Source organism: Brienomyrus brachyistius, chromosome 18 (assembly GCF_023856365.1).
Source record: "Brienomyrus brachyistius isolate T26 chromosome 18, BBRACH_0.4, whole genome shotgun sequence".
Lineage (NCBI taxonomy): Eukaryota > Metazoa > Chordata > Actinopteri > Osteoglossiformes > Mormyridae > Brienomyrus > Brienomyrus brachyistius.
In genome coordinates this window covers 18,581,228-18,600,795 of record NC_064550.1, presented here as the reverse complement: position 1 = coordinate 18,600,795, position 19,568 = coordinate 18,581,228, and the positions used below count along the sequence as shown (strand labels likewise).

The following is a 19,568-nucleotide window of genomic DNA, read 5'->3' as shown; positions in this document are numbered from 1 at the left end:
TATCGTAGCAGATGTCGATAAGGCAAGTCAGTGACCGTAATGTTATCCTTCAGTAAACAGTGTAAAGAAGCTATTTGTACTGTGGAAGTGCAAGGTTGAGCAGAATGCAGACCCGGCTCTTAAACCAGATCAGCGCCAGTCTCGTGGGTCGCTGAAATATCTCATATTAAAATGTCTAGAGTAGCTATCCTTCTCTGCCTTCTGCTCGTCGCCTGTCAAGCAACCAAAAGTCCGTAAGTAAATAAAACCAGAACTTCTTGCCTGTAGCTTTTTCAAACATCACATGCACGGAAATGCATCTTCTCCTTTGACAGCGTATAGTTAAACATACCTTTAGCTGACAGTTAAAGTTGAATGTTACCAAAAAAACCCAGGGATCCTGTTCCTATCGTTTAATTCTGATGTGATTTTATGATTGCTAAATGGGCGTGCGCAGCCTCGTTTCTGAGTAATTTCCTTATGGAAATAGCAAAGCAGAGAATCGACTGTTAAAAATATATATAGATAGAGATTTATCCTTGATATCATTAAGGTATGAAAGCTTATCAGTAGAGATTTTCCATGGGTGCAGTTCCACCCCCTACTCATTAAATGACAATGCTATTTGAAAATATTAGGCCTAAGTTAAATAAAATAAAATTATATAGTAATTTATTATTTGAAAATATGGCTTGTGCTAGTCATATCAATGCTTAATGCCAATTTCTGTAAATGTATTTGCTTGTATCTAATGTATTTATCTTTACAAATTCATTTTTTTTCTGGCTGTATGACATATTGGGCTCTCTAGTCTTGTACCCCTGGAGTGAAAATATTAGTGCCACCCGTTTGTATCAGTGAATATCCTAATAATGCGTTTTAGACTGTAAGATATAAACCCTCAATAAATCAGTCTTCGCTCTGATTCAGTTCGGCTAATTTCACTGTGTGTCTGAAGGCACGGTAACTTATACTGTGTTTTTTGTAGTGTTTTTCTGGGTCACCTTCCCGGGTACGATCCAGGGGGGGTCTGAGGCCACAGTATGTGCCCATGTCTTTTCCCCTAACGAGTCCCTGACCCTGACTGTCGCACTGACGCACAATGACCAAAGGAAGACACTGTTTCTCAAACGGATGGACCAAGACTTCTATGAATGTTTCCTCTTTCAGGTAAACCATCTACCTAGATATGAATTTAAAATACCAGACTGGGGGTGGAGAGTGGTGAGGGTGGGGGGGGGGGGGGTATGTGTCCCTGTGTTTTATAAAGACTACGTTGTCTTAAACGTACCCTGTACTCTTTATGGTAACCTAGTAATAAGTCATCTTAGTAAGACATTGTTATTTTGTGATCTTTATATGTAATTGCTCTAATATGTGTGGATTATAAGCACTATTATATAACAATATTTGGCCTGTTGTCTTCAACTGCAGGCTCCAGTGGTGAAGGAAAATTCTCAACAGAGCATTGAGGTGGAAGTCCAAGGGACGTCCTCTCGAATAACAAAGAGAAGCGATGTGATGTTTACTCCCATGTCCTTCTCAACGTTCATTCGGACTGATAAACCTGTTTACAAACAAGGGCAGACAGGTGACCCTTCCCCTGCGTCTCATTCTCTCTCTCTCTCTCTCTCTCTCTCTCTCCTCTCTCTCTCTCTCTCTCTCTCTCTTGCACAATCATTCGACAGTAACTTGTGCATTTTGAAAATTGTGCATAGCTATGCATTAATCACCTTGATGAAAAACACTGAGAGTGGGAGATATTGTTGGTGCTGAGCATAAAATATTCTGGCCAGCGCAGCGATATTTAAATGAATATCACAGTTTCGCCGGCTCCTATTATAACATAGGAATTATAATATTGGGTATTATGTAATTTACTCATATACTGATTCATGTTTGTCCCCCTTTTCTTTCCCTTCTTTTTAGTGCATTTCCGTATTTTCACCGTGGATGAGAATTTGATTCCTGTCAATCAGCTGGTAAGAAACAGGGATTGCTTCTTAAATCTCAAACTTAGTGGGATGCGCTGTTCTCCTTCATCCACACTTTTTCAAGGCTAGGTTTAGGTGAAACATTAATGAGAAATCACAGCCTCGCGGTGTTGGGGGAGCACTAATCTATGCTAAGGGGGGCTAGTTTTCAGTAGTTGCACCACTTTGGGCTATTCAAGGCTTTATTTGTCATAGTGACAGGGGGAATGGCTGAGGCAGGCCTGGTTTTGGGAACAAACAGGCGTGGGTGTTCAAAGGTGATTGACCGGTGCCTCTGACTGGAAATGCTGGGTTGGGCTTACTCAGCACATTGGCCGAAAGCAAGGACAAGGCGACGCAGCTGCTCAGGGCTGCACTGTAGCCAAAGGTCATATTTAGGATGTGTCCCCCACTACCCCGTACTTGTACGTTACCTTTCAATTGTATTTCATTTGTATAACGCATTGCACAACATTACACTGTCTCAAAGTGCTTTACATTATCCCTGCCCAAAGCCCCCAGTGAGCAAGACAGAGGTGATAGTGGCAAGGAAAAACCCCATAAAAAGAATAAACCATGGGAGGAACCAGACTCAAAGGGGGAGCCCTTCCTCCAGGGGGCAGCAGAGAAGCCCTAACCCTAACCAAACCCAAAGGGGGAGCCCGTCCTCCAGGGGGCAGCAGAGAAGCCCTAACCCTAACCAGACCCAGAGGGGGAGCCCGTCCTCCAGGGGGCAGCAGAGAAGCCCTAACCCTAACCAGACCCAAAGGGGGAGCCCGTCCTCCAGGGGGCAGCAGAGAAGCCCTAACCCTAACCAGACCCAAAGGGGGAGCCCGTCCTCCAGGGGGCAGCAGAGAAGCCCTAACCCTAACCAGACCCAAAGGGGGAGCCCATCCTCCAGGGGGCAGCAGAGAAGCCCTAACCCTAACCAGACCCAGAGGGGGAGCCCGTCCTCCAGGGGGCAGCAGAGAAGCCCTAACCCTAACCAGACCCAAAGGGGGAGCCCGTCCTCCAGGGGGCAGCAGAGGAAGCCATAACCCTAACCAGACCCAAAGGGGGAGCCCGTCCTCCAGGGGGCAGCATAGGAAGTCAGATGAACAAGATGGCAAAGTCTTAATTTACACTGTCCAAATGTTAAGATTTGAGTCTCAGTGTGGGGGTGTAGGTGATGGCACACAGGTGCTGGTGCTGCCTCTGATGGCACCCTCCGCTACTGTCCCCCCCCCCCCCCCCCCCCCCCGAATCTGACCTCTGAGAGCTTAACAAATCTAATAGGCAACAAAGTTAAATATTGCAGGAAAGTGCAGAGTTATTGCCCAGTTTCTCAAGGGGTGCAGTGTGGGTACAGTCATTAACAGGGCTATTGTCTGCATGTTTCCTTCTTTCTGCAGTATGACCGCATGGAACTCCAGGTAATTAGGCTGCACGGTGACGACACAAGCTGAAGGATCAGAAATGTGTGGTAACACCTCAATTGTCCAAAACATGGAAGGTCACGGGTCTGTCATCTGGTCTGTCGATACTCAGAGGAGGATCCCAGCTTAGAGAACAGTCATGAAATTGAAAATATACTGTCATAGGAATAATGATATATTAAAGCATTGTTTCAGATGGGCTGTACCATTAGTGTTAGATCAGTACTAAATACACAGAATATAGGAATCTGGCTTGAACCAGTAAACTTGATGTTTTTATTGAGTAAATAGTTGAAAAGGCATACATATACACAGCTCTGGAACAAAAGTAAGAGACCACTCTGCATTGTTAAATCCTGGTTTAATCCTGCTTCTGCCGGCAGAAGGCTACACTGTGAGGCTGGCTGCTTCTAGGCTCAAAGTTTCTAAGACAGCAGGAGACAAGAATAAGGTGAAGCAGGAGACACTGGCAGTTACCAGAAACCAGCCAGATAGAGGGCAGAAGCAACTTCCTAATGCCAGAGATGGCTGTTAACTTATCCGGCAGTGTCTCATAAATTGGCGGATGACCTCAGCTGACCTTATAAAAGAATGGGATACATTAAGTGATGTGAAGTGCACTGCTGGGATAGTTTGTATGAGGCTCCTAGAAGCAGGACTGAAGTCCCAGAAAGCAAGGAAGAAGCCCTTCATCAGTGAGAAGCTGGGAAAGACAAGGCTGGAGTTTGCAAAAAGTGTATATATTACACAGGTGCATATCCATAAATTGAGAAATGAGTGAAACTGAAATTTTGCTGTGGTCTCAATTTTTTCCAGAGCTGTATATAAAATCCATATAGAAAAGCATAATATATTTACATTTTAATAGTTTTCTAAATGTAAAACATTTTTATGTTGCAGTTTATTTGACATACAGGTAGAAATTCTGGAGTTGACATTCTCATGCTCTGCATTCCCCTACAGTCTCCTGTGGGCCATATAATTGGCCAGTGGGTCAACAGCACGAACAATGGCAGAATTCTGCAGATGTCCTTCCCACTGAATTCTAAGGCATACCCAGGACGATACAAACTCTCCGTGTGGAGCCAGAATGGCCACGTTGAAGAAAATTTCGAGGTTAAAGACTATGGTGCGTTTTATAGCAAAAGGTTGAGTCTAATTGACATGTGTGCCTCATGCATTCCTTAGGTCTCTACCCTTCCTCTTAACCAACAGTTACAGGTTCCCTCCATCTATATCAGGGGTATGAAACTCCAGTCCTGGGGGGCCGGAGTCCTGCACATTTTTGGGTTTCCCCTCATTTAACACACCTGATTTAACTCCTTGTGCTAATTACCACACAGCTCTTGAGCTGAATCATTTGTGGTGGAACAGGGAAAGAACTAAGCTACACAGGACTCCGGCCCCCCAGGACTGCAGTTTTACACCCCTGGTCTATAAAAAATTGCTGCTAACCTCTTCGCTGGTCAGATTAGCAGTAGAGGAAACTTGTATTCAGAACAAACTAACTTTCATTCTTCTGGTCATTGTATTTAGTTTTACCAAGGTTCCAGGTGGACCTTAAAGTGCCAGAGGAGGTCAATGTCCTGGAAAAGGAGATTGAGGCTGGAGTGTGTGGCACGTGAGTGAGACCTTCTGTTGTTTGTGTCACAGTGGCATGAAGGTACGGACCGCGGAAACAGAGGCAGGACTCAGGGAACAGGGGAAAACTCAGGATTTAATTCTGGACGAACACGGAACAGGCAGACACAATATGACGGAAATGGCAGAACTGGGGAAACGTACTCAAACGCAGACTTAAGTACATCAGACTAATTCACAACAATGAGAAACAGCTGGTAACGCGGGGATTCCACACAAGGTCGCGAGGGGGGCGTGGCATACAGGAGGATGGGACGAGCAGGTCATGACAGGTTGTTGCTGGATTTTTTTCTAATCAGGGCCTCAGCTAGTGTTCAGGAAGTCAGACAGAAAATTTGGGCTTGCTGCGTTTTTCAGGTATACGTATGGGAAGCCTGTGGTTGGCGTAGCGTCGCTGAAGCTGTGTCGAGAAGTCTACAGTTATTCACAGGACACTAATGCCACTGCAGTCTGTCAGATGGAAGACGTTCAGGTAGGTGGGAAACCTGCACATGTCCCACTTTGTTCATTGTCAGTTATGTTCTGCATATGAACATAATCTCACTTTCTGACATAATTCTGTTCTTATTTGAGGATATACATGAACTGTATATTACTGAAATTAACTTATCTAGGCGGTGCGGTGGGTCAGTGGTTAGCCCTGGTGCCTCACACCTCCGGTGGTCAGGCTAACTGGCATCCCTAAATTACCCAGAGTGTGTGCATTTACGAGTCCTGAATGGACTGGCATCCTGTCCAGGATATATGCCTGGCTTGCGTTCTGTGCTGCCTGGAATTGACTCTCGGCCTCCATGTGATCCCACTCAGAATAGGCAATTGAAAGGTGTTTGAATTAACATTTCTGCATAATTTATATGCAATTATTACTGACTGTACTGGCTGCTTCAGGAGAAGCTTTTATCTACAGCCGACCAATCAGCTGCGTGCTCTGTGACTCTGACTCTTTATACTCAGCTGAACGGTTGAAACAAAACCTCGGTCTGGATTTGTACTTTCTGCACCTGAACTTTTCACCTCTGGTTCTGATGTTAAAATGTGTGTTTTTTTTCTTGAGCAAATATACACTTGTTACTCCGATTAAATATCCTAAACTGCATAAGACTTTTCGAAGTATTATATGTGTTGTATAATGCTCACTGACTTGACAATTAACACAGTGTCTATCTTTAAACCACTGCAAATTGCAGATTGCTACAGAATGAAACATTGTTCTCCCTTCTGAACATGTGATACACTTATTTCCTCAGGTCAACAAAATGGGCTGTGCCTTCCACCGGTTCAGCATGTCCCATTTTTGTTCAGTCAATTGGGATGATTTTGCACGCTCGCTGAAATTCACCATGAAATTAGAGGAAGAAGGAACAGGTAAGGGTACAGTTATGCTCCATGTGGTGCAGGAGAAGTGCTAGAAAATTATGTACGTGTTTATGGGAATGTTTATGGGAGTTTCGTTCTCTAGGTGTCTTCCTAGAAGAAACAGCTCGAATAAGCCTGAATGCTGATGCTGGAGGGTTATCGTTTGTGGACACACCCACTGTTTTCCACCACAACTCCACCTTTGAGGGCAAAGTACGTTTGGAACATCAGAGAAATGCTGAGACCTCCAAGGACTGCTCATGCAACACTTCTCCTATATTTATGGATTACATAGTCCAAAAGGCTATAAGTTTATCAATAAGAATTTTTTATTTCCGTACTGAATCGGTGCTGGATTCTAACGCTGTCCCCCAGTTTTCCAAAAGACTTTACAGACAATGATTCAGTGCCTTAGGAAATGTATAAGAAAATGTCTGTGTTTTGCTTCTTTTTTCAGATAAAAGCTGTTGATTATAAGAAGTCGCCCATCGCCAATATGAAAATTTATTTATCTGATTATTCCTGGACGAAGAATATTACCACTGATGCCAATGGTATAGCGTCCTTCTCCCTAAACACAAGTATTTGGTCTCATTCAAATACAAAGTCACTTTATGTAAGTTCTTCTCCCATGAATGATTAAAAAAAATATATATATATATATATATATATATATATATATATATATATTTTTTTTTTTTTGGCTTAAATTTTTCTCCTTGCGATACTTGTTCCCTGTTCAAAAAGACTCTCTTTGTCAGTGCCAGTGTGGTCTAAGGTAGCTGGTTTACTTTGCAGGGAAACGCACGCAAGGGAGAGAGTTTTCCAGGAATGGAGTACCTCTATTTCCATGATGCGTACATATACCTCACTCTGTGGGAGCCCAGTTCAATAAGACCCACAGAGCCTCCACAGCCCCAGAGTTCCCTGACCATAGATCCAGTGCAGGACACATTGTCTTGCTGGTCAGAGCAGCAGCTCCGGTTTCAGTACGTCATCTTCGAGGAGACTTCCAAAAGTGCCTTATTGGACCTGTTTTACCTGGTTAGTTCCTAAAGGCAAAGTATTTGAGATGTGACTCACACATGCCAGTCAGGCAACAGCATGGGTTTGCTAATTTTTATTGTCTACATAAGGGGTATGCGACTAAAATTTAGAGAGGTCCAGTTAGAGAAAATTCCTTGAAGTAAAGGCCCGGAAGATCATAATGTCTAACTATTTAGTGTGATATATATTTAAGTAGCCTATTAGTTGTATAAACATTGCATGTAATCAATACCTGACTGTTTCAGGCATTTAACTGTGTAAATACACTTTTGACGTATGTAATTTTAGGTTTATAATGGAATAATATAGATTTGCCGTAAGATCTCCTGCTTGAGTCTGAAAACGTGAGTGTCATGTCAGATACATGAGATTTGGCAACCCTGAAACGAATAACATTACTTTATACAGTTGTTAAAAAGCGGAAACTTCAACGAACATGAAATCACCAATAAACTACGTCTATTTATCCAACATGTTATATAATACATACTGTGTTTGAAAACTTTTCAGCTGTAGAATTTCAGGAGAGAGCAGCCACTCTCTTAGGAACATTACGGCTTTTTGGTTGCGGCTGTTGATTCGCTGCTGCTATTAACACGAATGGCACATTAGCGCAAAAGGGCTGCAAACGCCGAACTACATCTTGCTTGGTGGTTAAAGACGTTTAGCATGGGAATCGGCGGTTCTAGTGGTAAAGCACAACTGAAAAGAAGCGCCCTATCAGGTTTTAAATAATAACTTTCTGTTTTGGCTATCAGTCCGGATCCGTATGGGACAGCTTCTGGGTCCGGACCCGGACCGCGGTCCGCCTGTTAGTGATCTCCAGTACACTGTTTTAGACTCACAAACGTAATGAAAGTGTGTAGATTTCCCGATGCACTGATATAATTACATTAAGTAACTGCCGCTCCCTTGTGCTCAGCCTGCATTGTGCATGTTTTCTCCCTCCTAAGGTCTTGTCCAACGAAGCAATTACCTCCCATGGTCGTATTCTAGTTGTACTGCAGGAAGGCAGTGGTGAGTTTATCGCTGTGCCTCAGTGCTGATGGCGCCTCCTACAGGATGAGAAGAGTAATTTACTCACATTGCCACAGTGACCAAGGGGGAGGCATCCATCCCAGTGCAAGTGACCCCTGATTTTGGACCATTTGGAGAAGTGCTCGTCTACTCTCTGCTTCCTAGCAAGATTGTGATTGCGAACAGTATGAGATTTAAAGCAGAAAAGTGCTTCAGAAACAAGGTATAGTGTGTGTGTGTGTGTGTATGACCGTTCCACACACTGGAGAAGAGGACGGATATGATTGTATTTCTGTCTTTGTCTGAGGGTATGCTGTAAGTGTGTTACTTCGGCGTATGTGTACTGTAAACACGTGTGTGTGTGTGTGTGTGTGTGTGTGTGTGTGTGTGTGTGTGTGCGCGCGCTTTCCAGGTCTCCCTGCAGTTCTCACACTCTCAAGCTGTCCCAGGGGAGGGAGTGAACCTGCAGCTCAGAGCCCAGCCTGGGTCTGTATGTGGCCTCTCTGTGGTGGACAAGAGCGTGCTACTGATGGATGACAAGAGGCTAAATGTAGACAAGGTAGGTGCTGAGCCTGCCTCAGTATGACCTTCCTCATGCCATTGGAGCCCCTATGTTGTCATCATGTTATACAGGTATCCATCGACTTACCTCCGGGTTCGTCCCGGATGTGAGGGCCTAAGTCTGGACATATCCCGATCATTATAGGTCAGAGGTCAAATATACTGTATAACATAAGATGCAATATCACATACATTTAATTAAACCTGGCAGCGCAATCATTTTCTTTTGGTTTTTGCTACATATGTCTGCTACGTCTGTTCCCTTGATAAATTTTATTAATGTACGATGAAATGTTGCTCAATTTGACGTAAGAAGGCTGATGACTGTACAGATTTTTATTTTGATGTTTTTGGTCTTTGGTGAGCAGTTTAATACTGAGCGTGGAAGATCACATGTGGTTTGGTGGGAAAGAAGAGAGTGCCTACCTGTGAGGGCCGCCCGCTCTTTACAGGACGAATACGTCAGTGGAATCTCAGAGACCAGTATCAGAAAGTTTAAGGTAAGGTGGCAGTTTTGGTACCATGCTTAGCTTAGTTGGGGATTTGAGTCTCACTCCCAGCTCTGCATGTGGAGTTTGCATGTACTCCCCATGTTTCTGGGTTTTTTGGGAGTGGCTCAGTGGGGCAAGACTCTGTGTCCAAAAATGGAAGGTCCTCGGTTCATGTCCCATGGTTGATAAACTGATTTTACCACTGGGCCTTTGAGCAAGGCTGTTAATGTCTGTTGCTCCAGGCACTATCTAGGTAAACAGACAGCCATATAAGTCAATATGCAAATGATCATTTGCTAGGATAACTTTCTGCGTGCCATCTGGGTCTGTAATTGTTGATTTTGTTTGGGAGCATGGTGCTTATGCTGTGCCATACGACAGAATCCATTATGCAAAGATCAACGTCTGTAAGCAAGGGGTGATATCGCAGGTTGGTAAGTCACCCTGTTTCTGCCGTCACTTGTTTCTAGGAAATGGGTCTGAAGATTGTGAGCAGTTTTCTGGAGCGACCGCAGTGTGTGAAATTATTGGGGATAGAGTTTAACCTGGAACCCTTTCCATACATGAGATATCCTGTTGGGGCATCAGGGTTCTTTGGTTCTTTGGAAAAACCACGCATCTTCTTCCCAGAGACATGGGTTTGGGATCTTATAGAGGTGGGGTAAGTGAAGACCACAGGTGGCACCACACAAATGCTGGTGCATCTTTTAAACCTTTAGATTCCTGAACCTCACTGATTTGGTATCTCACACGTGTGAGTTTGTGTCTCCCTTGATATGGATGCTTTTAAACACGCCTGTGTGAGTGTATGAACCTGTTCCCCATCTGTAGGGAGTCTGGCTCCTCTGTAATTCATCTCACAGCCCCTGACACCATTACCACCTGGGAGACGGAGGCTTTCTGCCTGTCCAAGGAGGGTCTGGGCCTGGCCACTCCCCCTTCGCTCACTGTCTTCCAGCCCTTCTTCGTAGAGCTGACTTTGCCGCACTCCATAATCCGTGGGGAGCGCTTTGAGCTCAAGGCAACAGTCGTTAACTATGAGCTCAAGTGCATCATGGTAGGAGAACTACCTGCAGTGGTTGCTCTATCAATGAATCACAACTGAATTTGCGTTATTGTCATATTGACCTTTGTGGCAGTCCTGCATCTGTGTGTTTCTGTATAAGCAATTGATTGGCGTAGATTATGGCAAAGTAGATCACAAGGAATATCAGTAGGAGATTTATTGGTGGGGGGGGGGATTCATTGTATAATGGAGACCGAATTTCCAAGCATGTTTCCTGGCTACTAGGTGACTGTAACTCCAGCACCTTCCTCCAACTACATTCTGGAGCCTTTTGCAGCAGAGCAATACTCTACCTGTGTTTGCCAATGGAAGATCTTCCGCTGGATTTTGGTGCCCTCTGTGATCGGTAAATTAGGTCCCACCCCCATAGAAAGTGTTGCTGTAGTGTTTTTAATGCTGTGTGATACTACAAATCTCCTCGCCCCCCTCCAACCAGGGTCCGTGAACGTGACTGTGAGGGCCGAGGCAGTGGAGTCACAAACCGTGTGTGACAACGAAGTCGTTAGCGTCCCGGAGAAGGGGCGCGTCGACATCGTCACTCGCAGCCTGTTGATAAAGGTGAGCAACTGACACCTTTGTCACAATTTCCCTTTGCTATCTGCATTTGCTGTTTTCTAAGTAGTGTGGAAGGACTGCAGGGTACATGCTTAACTAATTGAGGTTTCAGACTATAATTGCATTATTCTGTAATTTACGTAACATTATCATAGCTTTGGTGGTCTGGACATGGAATTCCAGAATTTAAGGTTTTGCCAGAAATGATGTCAAAATTAACACACCATGCAGCTCTGTTGTTGTTTAGCTTTTGCTGCGCAGTTCATAGCTGCTCTCCCCTCGTCCCCCTCATTTCCAGGCAGAAGGAACTGAAAAGACCGTCACTCACGGTTGGCTGCTGTGTCCTCAGGGTAAGACACTGTATCCAAACACCGAGGAGATCTGTCTGTGTCCAAACACCGTCTGTCTGTGTCCAAACACCGTCTGTCTGTGTCCAACATTTACGTCTGAGTTCCACAGTAAATAATAAAACTTTGATGGGGAGATTCTTCAAAGTGGACATAGTAGGAAGTTAGCAGGTGTATGTATCTCTATGTAACAGGTGCAGTTGACTGGGCAGCGCTGCCGGCCGTATAATGACCCACTCTCATATCTAACTGTAATACAGTGTGTTTACAGTAATGTGTGTGTGATGGACGGCTACAATAAGCAGATAAGTACAGCGCCTGTACTGTGCTATTTCATTACATACAAAGAAACTTACTGTACTGTACAAGAAGAACAGCTCCCGTTGTTTCCTGCTCTGTGCATCGTTTAATTTCATAGTGCAATTCGTACCTTATTTTTGGTGAAATATAAGTCCAATCTCTATATAAAGTGCTGTGGTTTATATTTACATTATTATTTGCTATAGAGTACTGTGTGTATATTACAGTACTGTACTTAATGCCTTGCCTCTCCCCATAACTATCAAGAACCGGTGGTTCCGATCCCAAATGCGGATGCAAGTCAATGGATACCTGTATACAGTGATTCAGTTGAAGGGCTTTACTCAAAGGTACAATGGCAGTAGTCTTCTAGAAGGGCAGGTAGACCATGAAGGAGCCCCAGGAGTTTCTGTATTCTTCTTTGGAGGGTGGGTGTGTGTGTGTGTGTGTGTGTGTAGGGCAGCATATTGGTGATGACACTGCATGTTCTGCAGGTGCGCCCCTCCAGGAGGAAGTGATGCTGCAGCTCCCTGCTGATGTTGTGGAGGGCTCAGCCCGGGCAGCTGTCTCTGTGATTGGTGAGAAGACACTCAGTCACTGAAACTGCAAATAATACACCCATAGTCGGAAGACTGTGCATGTTCGGGTCTCGTAGGTCAAACACCGTTAGCATGAGCACTGCTGCCTGAAGTAGCCCTGGACACAGTTATAATCCACCCAGGCTGCAAATTAGTCTTTACTAAATCTATTCACATAACATGTTTTATTAGTAACAAGCGTATAGTTTTCAAACTTATTTTGGAATTTTTTAAATGAAGACCTTTCTCGGGAAAAACTTTTAGCCTCAAGGGGCTTCATTCATGCTTTTGCTTTGTATCCAACTAGCCCAGTCTGTATGGGTAAATTCAGCATGTTAATGTCCACTCCTCTGCAGGGGATATCCTGGGCAGAGCGTTACAGAACTTGGATGGGATGCTCGCCATGCCGTACGGCTGTGGGGAGCAGAACATGGCACTGTTGGCCCCAAACATCTACATCATGCACTACTTGAAGGCTACAGAACAGCTGGACCCCATCGTGCTTCAGAAGGCCACCCACTTTCTGAATACTGGTGAGAATACCTGACTTCAGGTGGGATGTACATCTTCTAACCCACATGTAAGAGTAGGTCATGGTCACAGTCTATTTAGGACAAGCTTGGTGACCCAGTGGTATTAGGAACCAGGAATAGATGCAGAGGTGAGATGGAGAAAACCAAATACCAAACAACCAAATGGGTTTCTGGGCTTTTATTTGGTTTGGAATTAAACTGGTTCTTCAGAAGACTGAACACTTGTAACAGCACAAAACAAGTGGAGTGTTAAAAGCAAGCATACAAAAAAAGATGTTGTTCATACCAACAGGCTACCAGAGGCAACTGAGGTATCTGCATGTGAATGGGGCATTCAGCACGTTTGGTCATGGAACGGAAGTGAATAGCTGGTATGAACGGCCGATCGCAAGTCCATTAATGGAATTCATGTGTATCTTTATGCGCATGTTTTATTACCTTTTGTGAAAATGTCTCTACAAAGACAATAACTCCTGGAACCCAAAAAGAATCTTTTTTTCTACCTTATTTCAATACTTATTTTCAAATGTGGGTGGCGCAGTGGTGAAGATAGACTCTGGAGCCATCGTGACCCAGAATAAGTTAAGCAGTTACAGAAAATGGATGGGTTTTCAAATGTTTGCTTGCCTGCAATAGGGAAATAAGGTGTATTTTGTCCTATAAAGAAATGCAACGTGTACTGACATGACAGTGATGTTGTCTGCTCGCCTGAGTGCAGCACATACGACCATCTCATTCAGCACCTTCCCTTCTAGGCTGACTGCATTCGTCATGAGGTCACTTGGCAGCGCGCGATCTTTCATGTACGTCGAACCCAAAGTGATCAATGGTGCGAGAACCTGGCTGCAGTCTCAGCAGAAAAAGGATGGCTGTTTCAAAACTGTGGGGACCCTGTTTAACAAGAGGATGAAGGTCAGGAAGAAAGGGGGCCCTGGGGAACATCTTAAAACAAACAACGATAATGAAGATGCTTCCTTATATCGGACTCTTTTTCAATGGTTCTGAAAACAAAGTCAGCAACACTTTATTTAAAGTACCCATGTATAATGCATTTTAGATACCTTTGTAATGCATTATAATGCATTCATAAAGTATTATAAACACAGTTATAACTAATAATAAAAAGGCATAACGTATTATAGCCATATTTATTATGCATTATGAATGCTTTATGAAGCTGTCATCAATAATGCACTATAAATACCTTCATATAGCATTATAAAGGCTTACACTCTCCATTATAATGCATTATGAAGGTATCTATGCATTTAAGCAAAGTGTTACCACAAAGTCTTTATTAGAAAAACAGAAAGATAGATGAAAATAAAGGACTTGCTTTGCATGCTTAGTTTTTATAAAGTGAGAAAGTAATATGATTATTTTATTTGTGTGTAAGATGCAAAATGTGAATAATGTCATTATGTTAAGTTTTTGTTTTATATGCAGTAGACTGGTTGATCTTTTAGGGTGGGGTGATGGATGATGTGACTCTCACCGCCTACATCTCAGCATCGATGCTGGAGCTGAATACAAGTGCATCCGTAAGTGGTCTTCCGGAGAGTTCCCAGGCCCTAACCCTTTGATCGCCTGCTGATGCGGAGCTGATTTTGATGTGACAAGCAATTAAATCAAGCACAGAACTGTGCTCAAACCATTTGGCTGTAACCCCATGAAGACCAGGAATAATGTTTTACAGAATGTAATTTTGAACAAGCAATGAATGTGCAATGTTAACTCTGACTGTCTACGGATAATATAGTTTAAGCAGAAGAAATAATCAACTGTCAACTATCACCACCTGACTAACAAAATCTTTAATTTTTCTTTGATGCAAATATATAAAACTTCCTCTCTAGAGCCCAGCACTAGCCAAGAGCTTGATATGTCTGAGGAAGGCCAGTCATAACCTGAGTGACATCTACACAACTGCTCTACTGGCCTACACCTTCAGCTTGGCCCAAGAGATGGACACCAGTGATCGCCTGCTGAAGTACTTGGATTCTGTTGCCTCCAGGAATGGTAAATAGTGCTTTACTTGGCCTGGCCAGTGAGGTATTGAGTTCATAAACTCAACCTGATTCCACCAAAATAGTCCAAATGAATATTCAATCACTCATTAATTCATTCATTTATTTATTCATTCATGCCTTTCAATACCCAGTGGAAATGTGACAAAATCTCGATCTTGAACACTTGATTCTGGTACTCTGTTCCTTCAGTAATACCCCTCTTTATTTATTAATCATATAAAGTTCTTACATTATGTTGGATGACTCTTCATTATCTTGGAAGTATATGAATAATGTAACAGAAACTCCATTTCCTGTCCTGCAACTACAATGAAAGTAAGAGTTTGATTTTGCTGGAGTTTGGCTTGGTCAGCGCCGTCCTTCCCTTCTTTGTATCAGTCTAATCTCATGTATCTGAAATTCCGGATGCCACAGATGCTGGATGTACAGGACATTGCCCCATGCTTTACCCATGTTAGTTGCACGATAATGAACCAGGGTACCATCCACAGAGGGCCTGCTTCATTGGTCCCCGCCGAGCTCAGAAGCATCCACCTCGCTATCAGTAGAGTTGACCTCTTACGTGCTCCTGGCTGTCCTGCGGCGGCCGCAGCTGTCCGCCGCTGACCGTGGCTACACCAGCCGCATCGCAGGTTGGCTGGTGAAGCAGCAGAATCCACAAGGAGGCTTCTTCTCCACGCAGGTATGGACAGGGCCGTTTCGGTATCATCTGAGTCCTGCCTCTATCTGCAGTCCACAGCAAAGGTGGGATGATTTCTTTGTCTGTAGGACACGGTGGTAGCCCTCCAGGCATTGTCCCGCTATGCTACCTTGGTCTATAGTCCAGGAGGGACCAGCACAGTTTCAGTTCATTCCTCCGGAGGCGACATGCACCACTTCACAGTGGATAAAACCAACAAGCTAATCTACCAAGAGAGTGAACTACAAAGCATCCCAGGGCAGTATGTGATTGAGGCTCAGGGCAGTGCCTGTGTCTCAGTGCAGGTTGGTGTGATACACGTCTATCCTTTCCATTGTGTTTGTGTAAAATAATGTACTTTTGTACACTGCCAGTCAAACGTTTTTGCACGCCATAGGTTGTTACCAGTTTTCCATTTATTCATAAACTGCCATTTTTTATTCTTGTTAAGCACTGGAACGTTGAGTGAAAAACTATAAATTAAAATACAAGTCAAATAAAACAAGCTTCCTTTATAACATGGAAAGAGTATGTAACAGTGCATGTCCGACATCTATTAACTGGTTGTGTGGTGATGGCAAAGTCAAATTGTAGGCTGTCCTTTAACTTTAAATGCACATGTTAACTGTTTCATGCCTCACATTTTCTCTGCTGTTATAACTGCTAGAGGAGGTTGTTGATGAATGAAAGGTATGACGTTTTCTTCCTAATAAAGGTACTCAAATGGCGAACGTACTGTAAATTTATTTAACTAAAAATATTGATTGTATTTTTAGTAAATGTTAAGTGAGTAACATGCAAATGTAGAAAATCTCAGTGTGTGCAAGATATTTTTGACCGGTAGTGTTCATACATTAATGTCTTGTTGAAAAATGTAGCCGATACCTTTGTCATCAGAGTGTATTCATTTAGGAAGCTGTGTGATTGGCTGGCCCGAACCACTGCTGATCCTCCTCTATTCCTCCTCAGACAGCACTCTACTACAACATTCCTCCTACTGCTGATGGCTCCATCTTCGGCATCACGGCTTCCACAAAAGGCAACTGCACTAGCAGTGGACGGCACCTCTTATTCAACCTGATTCTCCAGTAAGGGTGTACGCTTCACTGGGGGCGGCTCCACATGGGATGCACCTCGTGTAAGGCAGATGCTGTCCACTGGAAGCCACGACCCACGCGTCGATTTTAGATCGGCAACCCGTAGGAAGTGTCTGGTTTAAAGATCCAATAATTGGTACTTCAGAATGACGCGTGAATACCTTATCTCAACAGATACAACGGCCCAAGAGACAGTACAGACATGGTGATTGCAGATGTGGCAATGCTTTCTGGGTTCATCCCGGAGGCAGAAAACTTGAAGCAGGTGAGCTGGCACCAGGCATCTGGAGAGATAGCTCTCACAACTACCCTGGGGTGAAATTGACCCCAAAGGCACATGTCAGGTGACTTTTCTCATAGTAACAATTATTGTAAGAATCTGCAAGAGTTAAGAGTTTCAGTTACCATTAAACTCTCAACTGACTAACATTTGAACCTTAACGTGTCAATTCCAAACAATGCTTTTAGGTGAGTTTAAAAAATTAAAACAGGAAGTTCAACAATTCATTACACCCCGAAGCCAGGAATCCTCCCTTCCTAATTACAGGGATCTTATTACGCAGGATAGCTCTTGTCTTTCCAAAGTATTCTGGACAATACAGGAGTAAAAATAGAACAATAGCAAAGAACCTTTCTACTACCATAGAAACCGACTTATGACTTTTAGATCCTAAATGTATTCATCCATTACTACTTCGAATGAGTCATTAATGTGTCTTGTGCAGAGGTGGTAATTTCAGGTCCAGAAAGTAAAAATCCAGACCATGATTTACTTTCAACCAACCAGTTGAGCACTCTGTGGCACTGGGACTCTTTATGCTCAACTGGTTGGTTGAAAGTAAATCATGGTCTGGATTTTTACTTTCTGGACCTGAAATTGCCACCTCTGGTCTTGTATAAATAATATACACTGTGGCATCATGAGATATTACTAAGGCTCAAATAACACGAGAAATCTCCCCACAACTGCCGGCCTTCTTCTGCAGCTGGAGGACTCTTCGGAGGTTGACCGGGTCGAAATTGAAAACAACCATGTGTTGCTTTATTTCACAAAGGTGAGTAGATCAAGTTTAATATTAACGCTTTTCCCTACCATATCTTTAATTATATGAGGAGACTGTGTCGTACTTGACCCGATGTCTATTTGCAGCTACTGCAGAATAATGCTACAGAAATCAGCTTCAAGCTCAGGCGTGAGGTTCAGGTGGAGCCCCTGAAGCCAGCCACCGTCAAGGTGTACGACTACTATCTGCCCAGTAAGAAAATGCAGCAAGCGAAACAAATTTAAATAGGGCGATTGTGGCATGTAGAGAGAAATCAGGCTGGAGTACTGGTTTATGATCCTGACAACTGCTGATTCAGGTCGTAGCTGGTGTACCTCTTAGCAATGTGCTCAACTAGAAATATGCTGGGAAAAATTCAACTTGAGTGAATAACTGTAAATGAAAATATAAGACATTCCATAATAATGTCAGCCAAGAAACATATATGAATGGAAGAGATTTCCTGATCAAAACTATTTTTCAGCATTGTATGTAAAGTCAATCTGCTGGACAGCTCAGGCTACCGCGCACAGGCCTCACTCGTCATAAACCTATCGAGTGTTTATGTAATTTGCATGTGAATAGACGCCATCCGTTGCAAACATTCCTTCCCTTACAGCATGTCTGTTCCCTGCAGGTGACCAGGCTGTGACGAAATACACTTCAGTTTGTGCCAAAGATCAGTGACACATGGGCGATTGCTCTCCAACAGAGGAATTATGGTAATTTGGTACATAAATAAATAATCAGAATCTTTTTATCCAACAAGCATAAAAAGTACAAGGTGGTGGCAATGACAATGTACAAACACGGGATGCTTTCAGTCATTTTTTATTTAGGTTTTGAAAACACAAATAATACAAAAAGTTGACCATAAAGTATGATTTAAAGCAAACTTTGTTGTCGAGGTCCTCTCAAATTAAAGATGTTAATGATCCTGTTTAATGGTTTTTTCCCCATTCTATAGGATACAAAAAAAAAGAACAAGAGGGACGATGAAACATCCAGCATATTTCTTATTCCCAGAACCCCCTAGTGTGGCACACGTCCAGCTACTGATCTCCCTTGGCGTGTCCATCTGTCAGAGTGCAATAAATTGAAATTTGAATGCAGAATTTTCTTTTTAAATCTGTTTTTGTCATGTGTGCAGTGTGTACTTTTATTTAAAAAAAAAAAACATTTTCATCTCAACAAATTATACATACAAGTACGCATCGGCCTTTTCTAATAGAGGTACAGCCCTCATCATCTGTTGTGTTATACTGCCATCTGGTGCATACAATTTTTCTTCAATGTGCAGAAAAAAATATATTACAATTCAATCTTTGGGCTACTTTGCCACGAAAAAGCGTAGCATGCTGACTATTGAGAAGGATGGCTTGTTCGGTGCCACACTACCAAAGGCACACTAACGTCTATGATGTACTACTAGTACTATTGCGAAGTACGCCCATAAGAACAGGGTGACACATTCATTTAGTAAGAAATGTACTATGCACGGTGTATTAACTTAATTAGATTGTATTACTTCTCTAATACAATTATTAAATACGCACATCGCATGATTTAAAATCATCCGCAAAGTCTTGAATGTACTTTGGTGCGTGATGCAAAAGTGATTAATTTTGCAATGCAAAAAAACTTAGAAAAACAGAACGACATATGTTGACTGCCATCACTTTCATCTGATCTATTTTTAGTTGGTCTAATTACCATAAACCCTGAAGACGAACTACCGCCTACGTGCATCTTTTAAATTGGGGAAATCAGGTACGAAGTGCACCTTTCAAACTGTACGTCAACGCGCTGTACGTTTAACCACGCGACACTGCACGGGCACAAACGGTAGGGGGTCGAACT

At 43.2% G+C, this 19,568-nt stretch overlaps 1 protein-coding gene across 1 annotated transcript; it reads left to right on the top strand.

The window, feature by feature from the left end:
- Positions 1 to 950: 950 nt before the first annotated feature.
- On the top strand, positions 951 to 18,431 carry LOC125713270 (alpha-2-macroglobulin-like). Its single transcript, XM_048984269.1, has 33 exons — positions 951 to 1,149; positions 1,414 to 1,570; positions 1,909 to 1,961; positions 3,344 to 3,364; positions 4,331 to 4,496; positions 4,904 to 4,988; positions 5,366 to 5,480; positions 6,256 to 6,373; positions 6,468 to 6,577; positions 6,822 to 6,980; positions 7,163 to 7,408; positions 8,365 to 8,428; positions 8,506 to 8,651; positions 8,841 to 8,987; positions 9,358 to 9,489; positions 9,951 to 10,141; positions 10,312 to 10,537; positions 10,772 to 10,892; positions 10,983 to 11,104; positions 11,400 to 11,451; positions 12,243 to 12,326; positions 12,683 to 12,859; positions 13,152 to 13,230; positions 13,615 to 13,771; positions 14,326 to 14,400; positions 14,716 to 14,878; positions 15,381 to 15,571; positions 15,658 to 15,873; positions 16,538 to 16,656; positions 16,840 to 16,930; positions 17,652 to 17,720; positions 17,816 to 17,921; positions 18,346 to 18,431. Exons 1-33 carry the CDS (start codon positions 1,114 to 1,116, stop codon positions 18,393 to 18,395), a joined length of 4,044 nt encoding a protein of 1,347 aa, XP_048840226.1. The 5' UTR covers positions 951 to 1,113; the 3' UTR covers positions 18,396 to 18,431.
- The last annotated feature ends 1,137 nt before the right edge of the window (positions 18,432 to 19,568 follow it).